The 10,861-nt window shown below is 43.3% G+C and overlaps 1 protein-coding gene across 3 annotated transcripts in view; it reads right to left on the bottom strand.

Moving 5' to 3' along the window:
• Positions 1–10,861, bottom strand: part of EDRF1 (erythroid differentiation regulatory factor 1) — a 31,790-nt gene continuing 20,929 nt past the window's right edge. For 2 of the 3 annotated variants that reach the window (XM_040255132.1, XM_040255134.1), the window contains 8 exons: positions 10,623–10,841; positions 8,322–8,545; positions 6,115–6,273; positions 5,794–5,943; positions 4,018–4,171; positions 2,417–2,532; positions 1,275–1,426; positions 1–870 (listed from right to left, as the gene is read on the bottom strand). In XM_040255132.1, the coding sequence (XP_040111066.1) occupies positions 702–870; positions 1,275–1,426; positions 2,417–2,532; positions 4,018–4,171; positions 5,794–5,943; positions 6,115–6,273; positions 8,322–8,545; positions 10,623–10,841 (1,343 nt within the window). In that variant the 3' untranslated portion in view covers positions 1–701. The remainder of the gene's footprint in view (positions 871–1,274; positions 1,427–2,416; positions 2,533–4,017; positions 4,172–5,793; positions 5,944–6,114; positions 6,274–8,321; positions 8,546–10,622; positions 10,842–10,861) is intronic. The other variant, XM_040255133.1, reaches the window with a different exon arrangement.

The following is a 10,861-nucleotide window of genomic DNA, read 5'->3' as shown; positions in this document are numbered from 1 at the left end:
GACATTTTAAATAAATAATTTATTTATTCAAAATAGTTTTCTTAACCTTATTCACAGTTTCAAGTTTAAAATGAAAAAAAAAAAAATAAGGGGGTGGGGGAAGGGGGGAGGTACCTATCCTTGATCAACTGTCATACAAAGTCAAAGAAAAGCAGATCTGTTCAGAACATGCACTAAAGACAGACTTGCACAATGGCTGGTCTTGGAAAAATGCCATACTGAAGCCTGAAAAGGGTAGGCTTTTTCTGTGCGACTGAGAAGGAAACACTGTGGACACACCGGAAGTTTCTCTAACCCACCTGAACCACTGCAATCATCTGGATAGAAGTGCCCTTGACCAAAGCAACATTCCTCCAAGATAAGTATCTCTTAAACTCACATAGCTTAACATACTTCAAAAATATTTAAAAGTGTTAACTGCCTCACAGCAAGTCTATGAATACTGAGGTACCACGTCCTCTCAAAGAAACGAACGCGGGAGCTCTAAGTCTGACTGTGATGCTGGTGCCTCCGACAAAGAAGCCAGAGAACTCTGCCACGGCTGTCTGTCGTGGGCAATGAGAACTCTGTGTTTCCACCGCTGTGCCTGTTTTAAGTGGGTATTTCCCTCATATTTAATGACATGGAGCACCGAATGGAAACGCTAGTACCCGAGTGCAGAAGGCACTAACAGCATCTGTGGATGCAGCCCCAGGCGGGAGTCACTGGACGGCAGCGCTGCCGCCTCCACCGCGAGCCAGCTGGTCCAGCAAATGGATGAGGAGGTCGACTCTTTCCGAGAGAGAGGCGTTTTTGTTCGCAGAGGCTCTCAGGAGCTGGGAGTAAACCTGCTTGTTGGTTTTGAGGAGTACGTCTTCATCAAGGATACTACTGGGTGGGGGAAAAAAAAAAAAAAAGAGCAAGAGATGAAGAAAATAGTGGTGCGCACCAAGAACAGTAAGAGACCCCAAACCAGACACTGATGGCCCTGCCGTCACTTCTTACGGAAGCAGGGGTCCTACTAATGCCGACTTCACACCTACTTCCCCAAACCAACTGTTCACGGGCCTGTTTTTAAACACTTATTTCAAAACACCAATTAAAGCCAATGATTATTCTTTTCATAAATAGCCGAGTGTCTACCATGTACCAGGAACTGCTCCTGGTCATGAACAAAACAGACCAGGATTCCCAGCCTTCATGGAAGCCACATTCTCCTGAGGGAAAGCTGGGCGGGTATACGAGGATCTGGGTAAGGTGCGGGGAAAGAAACTCCCCCAAGCCATTTACTGTACCTTGTTTTCTTCTTAGTTGAAGATAGCAGCTTGATGGACTGAAGGAGAAGGAATGACAAGCGAGATTCAAATATACTGAGCAGTTTTGTCACTTCTTCTCGATTAAGACTAGGAGAAGAATCAGCAGCTGGAGGGGTTTCTTCACTCTTAGGCTAAAAACAACAAAAAGTGATTTCAGCTCAGTCACCCCACAGTTACTGCTTCATACTAAAGTGTTGGAGCCACAGTTTGAATAATCCAGCAAACGTTTTAACCAAAACCAAAGAGCAAGTCGAGAGGATTTTTGTCCAGGGACAGCCCTGTCGGCCGCCTTGTCTCGGCCTTCTCTGCCTCCCGGGAGAACCTTCTGATAGACCAAACCACGTGAAAAAGGGTCTCAAACCTAAATGGCACTTATGTAGAAGAAACTAAGCTTGAACGAAACCCTCCTGACTTTCCAACACCACATGCTCAAGGAATAGATGGAAACTGGTCCCATGTGGTTTGAGAACCAGAACCGGAAGTTTGCAGGATCGAGGCACCACGGGAACTCAGGGAAGCTTTCAGCCACAGAGAAGGCAGCATGAATACACAGATGCTGGGGAAACTGAAAGGCCTTCCCAGGGAGCCGGTGTAAGCCCGCTCACCGTTCAGCTGCAGGCAGTTTAGTGGAAACTGATACAGACCTTTTTTTCCTCCTTATTCCCAGGGCCTTATTATTAACCAAGGTCTATGTGGTTATTTAAAGAAACAATTTTAAAATATAGAAGATACACTTGCAAGTTAAAGAAGTGTTTAAAAATTCCACTAAAAAAATAAATCAGTTAATGTGTTTTTATGCAGTGTTAGCCACTCAGTTGTGTCTGACTCTTTGACCCCATGGACTGTATCCTGCCAGGCTCCTCTGTCCATGGAATTCCCCAGGCACAAATACTGGAATGGGTTGCCATTCCCTTTTCCAGGAGATCTTCCCAACCCAGAGATCAAACCCGGGTCTCCTGCATTGCAGGTGGATTCTCTACCATCTGAGCCACCAGGGCAGTCCCATGCAAAGCATATGTATTTCTGTATTTGTATACACGCACATGCCCACTGTACATACTTACCACGTAGCACTGACTTTAAGACACACAAAAAACTGATAAATCTCTTTTTCCATTTACCTGTTCAAATTCCTCCACAAGCTCCTTTCTGATAAGCTGGAATGCATGCTTAGTTCTCACCATTATATCAAGGGCCCCAGATAGCGTTTTTAATTTCCCAACATTGCTATTTTGACCTAGAGTGGCAAACACAAAATTATCATTCCTTTAAATACAGAGAAACTCATCCAATGTATTAATGAAAATTCTGATCTTCAAACATTGTGAAGGTAGCTCATGAAAATCCCAAGAAATCTTCTAAATCCAACTTCTGCTTAGTAATTATCCCTAGAGAAAAGCAGAACTAGAGAGACAATAAACAATCATTGTTTTCTTGCCTCACTACCTGCTTTCATACTCAAGAGTAGTAAACATTGTTTTAAAAAGGAATTAACCATACTGATCATCATGGCAAATCTGTTCCTAGTATCTACTTTTAAAAAAAATAAAAATGAATACTGCTCATTCTAAGGAATTCAAACATGGAAAATTCAAAGATGCAAACTAGAAAAGACTGCCCCAGACTACCCCCAGAAAGAGCTACTTGACGTTTAGCTATGCATATGCTGCCAGAATTTTTAAAAGATGCTTTTAGTAAAAGGTATTTCTTCCTTTTTTTTTTTTTAAGATCTTTTTGATGTGGTCCATTTTTAAAGTCTTTATTGAATTTGTTACAATATGGCTTCCGTTTTACATTTTGCTTTCTTTGGCTGTAAGGCATGTGGAATCTTAGCTCCCCGCCCAGGGACTGAACCTGCATCTCTGCACTGGCCTTGGAAGGCGAAGTCTTATCCACTGGACTGCCTGGGAAGTCCCTCTAGTAAAAGGTATTCCTAAAAACTGTTTTGAGTAGGTAACATGTTCTCAAAACGTATAACGTTCAAGTGGGCATACGCTGGAAGCTGCCCTGCCGGCCTCCCCAGAAGAGACAGTGCCATCAGTTTCGTGTCCATCCTTCCAGAGACACTGTGTAAACAGGCACACATTAAACTCATTTTAATTTTATAGAAGAAAATAACTGAAATGAAACCAGTAGAATTGCTGTACTTCAAATAAATGTTTGTTTCTTTACCAGACAAGAGATACTTCTCGCAAGATGCTTCTGCAAAAAGGGAACAGCTGAACAAGGTAGAGGAGTGAGTTTAGAAAAATACACTCGGTGGTGGAGAGCCAGCCCACTCCAAGCTGAGGAAAATGACAGAACACAACGTCTCCCTTTACCCCTCCCTGCCCTCCCACCTCATCTTCACCTCGTCAGGCTCTGTGGTTACTGTGCAGATGGACTCAGTGAGGCCACCACACCTCCACCACCGCTTCTCCGCTCCCACCTTGTTCATGATGATTCAAATCTTTGTCTAAAGTAACTTGTCACAATTTTTTTTTTTTCAAATAAGAAATCCTGGGCTGTATTCCAGTATTTCTAGTCATTAAACATAATCTAACACATTTATGTTTTAAAAAGCATTTCAAAAAAACGTCCCTACCCAAAGACATTAACTATGGGCAAATTTAAAAGAAGACAGCATTACTTATATCCAAGAGTGATGCACAGGTCTGCCTCACTCTAAGACAATCCAACACTAAGCCAATGCATACAAATCTGGGAAATAAAGAAGACTTACTGGCCATCTGAAATTCTGCAAAGGCTACTCTTTCTAACTGTACTCTAAGGAGTTCACACGGAGCGTCTTTCAGAAGCTGGAAAAGCTTCCCAGCTTTGCTGTAATGAAGGTCTGCCAGCACCCGGTGCTGCTTCCTAAGCTGCTCATCACCAACCTAGAACCAAAAATAAGATAAATCCTAAGGCTTGGGCTTGACAGCAACTCCTTCACCAGATCTCTGGATCACTAAATGCTTTCCAGCATCTTGTGGAGCCCCCGGGTTTTAGCTCTTGCACCCGGGTCTGTGTTTCACGGGGTTGCGTGCTGCGTGCGGAAGGCAGGCCAGCTCCATCCTTCTGTGTGCAGGAGGCCAGCTGTCCCGGCACCAGCAAGCTGCCTCGGAACCCTCTCGCGCTGGCATGTGCCATGAGGATATTAGGCCATCTGGACAAATGTAAGTTTAGGTTGGGGCCCCCCTGAGGCAAGTGAAAGAGTCTAGGGCCAGCTCAGAGTGGAGAGAAAAACCCTCTCCAGGTTAAGCTGGGCCTCAAAGGACAATATTCTCGGGATAAAGGCAACCCAGAAGCAAACCCACACCCAAGGGACTGCAAGGTAAGCCGCCTTGGTGCTAAGGAAGGGAAAACAACAAAAGCATTTAAAAAAAAATCCCTGAGGAACTATATAGGCACAAGACTCCTGGCAGAAGCAAGTCACCCTCTCTGAAGGAAGGCACCTTGACCTCAGGCCTCAGATTATTCTCAGAAACACAAGGGTTTGAGCACCAGGATTCATGTACAAGACTGTTCATAGTACTGTTTCTAATTAGCCCCCTGGTGGCTCAGAGGTTAAAGTGTCTGCCCACAATGCGGGAGACCTGGGTTTGATCCCTGGGTCAGGAAGATTCCCCTGGAGAAGGAAATGGCAACCCATTCCAGTATTCTTGCCTGGAGAATCCCATGGACGGAGGAGCCTGGTGGGCTACAGTCCATGGGGTCACAAAGAGTCAGACAGGACTGAGCGACTTCACTTTCACTTTTCAGCCTCAAATGAGAACAACCCCAAAGTTCAGCTATCACAGAATGGATAAATAAACTGATATACTCATTTAATGAATCCTACTAAGCTAAGTAAATGAACAGTTATGCATCCACCTGGAAGAATCTCCAAAATGTGATGTTAACTAAACAGCAGTAAGTCACAGAAGAATATATACAGTATGGTTTGTTCTACAAAGTTCAAAACCAGATAAAATGTAAACATACCGCTTAAGTGATAAAACACAGACAGGTACGGACATAATAGAAAGCCCCGGACAGGGGTTAATCTGGGCGGGTACTGAGAGAGACTCAGCAGGGGAAGGGGCACACAGGGCGCACCTGAAGGACCCTTCCACTCCTTAACCTTGAGGCGAGGTACACAGGGCTTTCCTTTGTTATTCTTTAAACTGTACAAATGCTTCACATGTATCCCGTGTCCTTTGATATGCATGCTCTATTTCACAGTAAAATTTTTTAAAACTGGGTGATGGATACTTTAAATTGGCATAGAACCATTTTCTATAAAGAGTAACTACATTTTTTAAAAAAAAGGCTAAATAATACACTCAGGCAAATATGTAATTTTGCAAACTAAGGCCTAATCAACTATAATGGAAAAAATATGCAACATGGGGGAAGGGGAAACACCTGCCCTTCAAGCTTTTCTGAAATGGCTACAAGAACAGATGGCACTTAAAATCGATACAGAAATGTAAGACAAGCAACACTTCTAACTGGACTGGAATCGGAATGGCAATACCTGGTTCCGCAGGCAGCTGTGGTACATGGACGCCAGCCTGTGATGGATGGTTGCAGCTCGGTACTGACAAAGGGGCTGTCGGGCGGACACCGAGTCCACGTCGCAGTATTTCAGCGACTTCATCATCGCCTCGCTGACTTCTTTTTCAATCTGTGTATTTTTTTTTTAAGGGAAAGGGAAAAAATTACCATCTCATAATCTTGTGTAAGAATTTTAAAAACAAATACTGCTTGTCAAGGAAAAGACTGTAACAGATGCTATGTATCTGTTAAAGGAATATACAAGGTTAATACTTCTACATAAGCCAGCAAATATTATTACCTGCTCTTGAGCTTTTCTAGATAATGGAGCATAATCTTGCTGTAGAGTTGCCATCGTAAAATAAGTAGTGGACAGTTCCCAATTCACCGAGTCCCAGACAGCTGGGTGTATGTCCCGTGTCCCCAAGGACCTTAGAGCCTTCAGGTAGTAATCAACAGCCTGTGAGGGAGCAGAGGGCCGCTGTGACTCAGCGTAAGTGCACGCCTTAAACTAAAACATGCCTCACAGTCACCCCAACAGCAACTTTACTTGAGAGAATTTATAGGACAGTTTCATGAAGAAAGGGAAAAAAGTAAATCAATGACACTTTTCAACGACGGAAGTGATTTCAAGTGGACTACATGCCGCCCGCCTTTCCTCTCAAGTGTCATCAGGCAAGCTGTTTTACAACTCATGTGAACCATGAGGATTCATTTCTTCCTTCATTTTTGTCCCCTCCTTTCTAAATAAAAATTATAGCTTATATAACTAGCAAACTAGATAAAATATTTTTTGACAAGTCTACAGATAGAACAAATTGCTGGGTTTGACTGTATTTAAAGAAGCAACCCTTCCCACCTCTGTCACAATGCTGAAATGCATGGTCATTGTATTCAGCCAAACAAAATCTCACCAATAATTCCATCACCCACCAATAATTTCTACATTTCTGGTGTGTACTTATCCTCTTTTTCTATGAATATGTAAACTTAAGAAAAATAAGATCACTTTGTTTTAAAGCTCAATATGCAGTGAACATTACTCATTAAATATAATTTAAACAGATTCAAAGTTCTTGACTAAATGTGTGTTCTTGAGTTCTTATACCTCCTCCAATACTAGATATCACCATTTGCCAAAAAATTTTACAATTTGATAAAAGAAACTCAGTTTAAAAATTTCATAAAACTTTGAAATTGTTCTTACATATGAACCAGTTTTTTTGCTCAAGGTTAGTTGTTCTTTCTGCTACGGGGGCAGCTTATTTTCAAGGATTCTTAGTTTTCTTTTTATCTTAAGGGTTTATTAACCTCTGAGCTGTCACGTGCGCTTTGTTTTCCCTAGATTTGGACTACTCTGCCACTGTGCTTTCTGTTGTGCATTTAAAAAACAACTTTTATGCATCTGAACATCCATCTTTTACTTTGCGATTTTTGCTCATTGTGTTATGAAGGGAAAGTCCCATCTTATCAGATTAAATATCTACTTATGTTTTCCTTTGAGATTTCTAGTTTCACTTCTCCACGTCGATCTTCATTCCATTTGACATTTACTCTGGTGGTAGTTGTTGTTCAGTTGCTAAGTCATGTCCAACTCTTTGTAACCCTGTGGACTGTAGTCAACCAGGTTCCTCTGTCCATGGTAGTCTCAGGCAAGGATACTGGAGTGGGTTGCCTTTTCCTTCTCCAGGGGATCTTCCCAACCTAGGGATCAGACCCGTATCTCCTGTGTCTCTTCACTGGCAGGCAGATTCTTTACCACTGCACCACGCAGACTGGGGTGGCTTTAATCTGGTTCAGTTCAGTCGCTCAGTCGTGTCCGACTCTTGGCGACCCCATGAATTGCAGCACGCCAGGACTCCCTGTCCATCACCATCTCCCGGAGTTCACCCAGATTCACGTCCATCGAGTCAGTGATGCCATCCAGCCATCTTATCCTCTGTCATCCCCTTCTCCTCCTGCCTCCAATCCCTTCCAGCATCAGAGTCTTTCCCAATGAGTCAACTCTTCGCATCAGGTGGCCAAAGTACTAGAGTTTCAGCTTTAGCATCATTCCTTCCAAAGAAATCCCAGGGCTAATCTCCTTTAGAATGGACTGGTTGGATCTCCTTGCAGTCCCAGGGACTCTCAAGAGTCTTCTCCAACACCACAGTTCAAAAGCATCAATTCTTCGGCGCTCAGCTTTCTTCACAGTCCAACTCTCACATCTACACATGACTACTGGAAAAACCATAGCCCTGACTAGACGGACCTTAGTCGGCAAAGTAAAGTCTCTGCTTTTTAATCTGGTTACACGAATGCAATTTACTGAACGACTGTGTTTTCCCTATCAATTCAACCTGTCGTCTTCACTACTGAAGCCCTAGTACTCTTAGGCCAGCTGCTTATGTCTCTTCCTATGCCATCACCAGTTAACTATTTTAGTTTTATAACCTTTTAGTGGAGCTACAGCAAAGTGAAAATGACAATCAAGTGTGAACAGATGAAGCCCAAATGCAAGTGTGTTACCTTATTGTAATACAAGCCTTCTTCCGGTGAAAATTCACGTTTAAATTCATCACCTGCGCCACAGTGCGCCTGTGCGCAAATCCGCATGAGTCGTCCCGTGTTACATAATAAAAGGGCCGCATTTGTGGCATCATCGATTGACTCAAAGTTGTGAATTCCCTTTTCAAAACAAGAAAAGCTTTTTTTCCACAACTGTTGCTCTGCAGTGGACACAGTTTTGCTCACTTTGCCAAAAAAGAAAGAAAACAATTGTGTAAGCAGCTATCAGCGTTAAGCCCACCAGTGTGTCTCGACGAGAGGAGCGTGGCAGTGACAGGATGCCCAGGGCAGCAGCAGCCGCCTGGACCAACTGCAGCGCGCTGTTCTCATCACATCTGTTATACTCTCCTCGCGCCTCTGTTCCCCACCCCGCAAACCTATGCTGAGGTCCTAAACACAAATGCGATTCACTTAAAGTCATCTGTGGCTGCTGTTCAGTTTCTAAGCTGTGTCCTCCTCTTTGTGACCCCTGGACTGCAGACTGCCAGGCTGCTCTGTCCATGGGATTTCTCAGGCAAGAATACTAGAGTGGATTGCCATTTCATACTCCAGGGAATCTTTCCATTCCAGGGATTGAACTCGTGTCTCCTGCGTTGGCAGGTGGGTTCTTTAGCACCAAGCCACCTGGGAGGTCATAAAGGGGGACTCTGATCCAAAATGACTGTCCTCATAAAAGAGACAGACTCCAGCAATGTGCACAGAGAGAAGGCCAGGCGAGAAGACAGCAAGAAGGGGGCCACCTGAAGCCAACAGGAGAAGTCTCAGAGAAATCCAGCCTTGGACTTTTAGCTCCAGACTATGTGACATCAACTTCTGTTGTGAAACCATCTAGTCTGTTTTTTTTTTTTTTTTAACTCTTTATTTTGTATTGGAGTACAGCTGATTAACAATGTTGTGATAGTTTCAGGTTGACAGCAAAGGGACTCAGCCATACATACACATGTATCCATTCTCCCTCAAACTCCCATTCCACCCAGGCTGCCACATAACACTGAGCAGAGTTCCCTACTATATCCCTATGCTATACAGTAGATTAGTCTGTGCTATTTTGTTATGGCAGCCAAGCAGGCTAAAACAATATTCTGAATCCTCTTCTCTATTAATCAGCTGGTATTAAAGCAAGCAAATAAGAACATCTGAGCAAAGCACCATTTTATAAAGATTCTAGAGACATGGTCCCATGAATTTTAAGAGGCACAATCTGCGTCTTCTCGAATTCTTTCTGACTACCACTTTTCATATGCCTTTACTGACCTCCAGAGGCACCTTAAAAGCACGTTCTTATATCTCAATTTTAAAAAATATACTATATATGTATAAACAGCAACAACAAAAAAGCTCAGGTCCTCCCACCGGCGATGACCTCTTGTACCTTGGTGCCAAACACCGCCCACAGGGCACAGGGATACAGGAACTCACTTACTCAGCTTATGCACTGTCCCCAGTTCTCTCCCTCGGCCCTTTTTGTTTCTCATTGTGTGTACAGCCTCTACAATTTCACCCATTCTCAGGGGTTCAACTATCACCCTGATGTGAATGGTTCCCAGCCTAAGTCTCGCTAACCCAAAGAGCTCTTGCTAACCCACACATTTCTGACTACTAAACCAGACCATTCACTCACATGTCCACTGGCCTCTCACACTCAACATGGGTCCAGAGGAATCCAACACCCTCTGCCTGAATCACCGAAGACCACTCGTTGCTACTCCCAAAACCCTCTGACACGGTATCTCTGGCTCTTTCCTTCTGCCTACTCTGGTCAGGACACCCCACCTTTCCCACGTCTGCCTGTTGATGCCCTACATGTCACATGCAATCTGCCCAAACCATATGTTCTTCCCACAAGCCTTCCAAAAACACGCAACTCGAAGAAACGTCTCCTTTCCCCACTCCTCTACTGTACTGCACTGGTACTTAACAGCATTTTTCAGAGATCTGTATTCATATCCAGCTTCCCAACTCGCAGAACTACGTCTTAGCTGATTTTATATCCAGCACAAAGCCTACCACATGGCTGACTGTCCAACTCACTTCTGAACTGATCAGGTGGAGGACAGAGGACACTGAAATGATAACTCCCAAGGGAAAATAATGTCTCTTCCTATTTTTATTTCTTCAAGATTTAATAATAAAAGATAAAAAGTGCATCCCTTTATGACATTAAACCAAATGCCACAGTTCTTGGCTTGAACTATGTAAAAAATCAGCATGATTTACTAACAGAATAGGTGATAAAAGAGGGGACTCCAGAAAGATACTCACCTAGTCTCTCACTCTGTAATGCAGCAGCCTGATTCATGTAAAAGACACCGATTTCATTTCTAATGTTACCCATTCTCTTCAATACTTGTACATAGTGTTCTGGGTTTTGACTTTTTAAGTCACTAAACTGCAAAATTTCATTAGCAGCCTCATAACATTTACAGCTAACTGAAAGTTGACTTTCTAAGTCTGTAGACAAATCAGTGGCCCATGCAAATCCTTAAAAGAAAAAGAGGAAA

This window comes from Oryx dammah, unplaced genomic scaffold, assembly GCF_014754425.2.
Source record: "Oryx dammah isolate SB20612 unplaced genomic scaffold, SCBI_Odam_1.1 HiC_scaffold_14, whole genome shotgun sequence".
In the NCBI taxonomy this organism is placed as follows: domain Eukaryota; kingdom Metazoa; phylum Chordata; class Mammalia; order Artiodactyla; family Bovidae; genus Oryx; species Oryx dammah.
The sequence above is the reverse complement of the archived record's forward strand: the minus strand, read 5'-3'. Positions and strand labels throughout refer to the sequence as shown.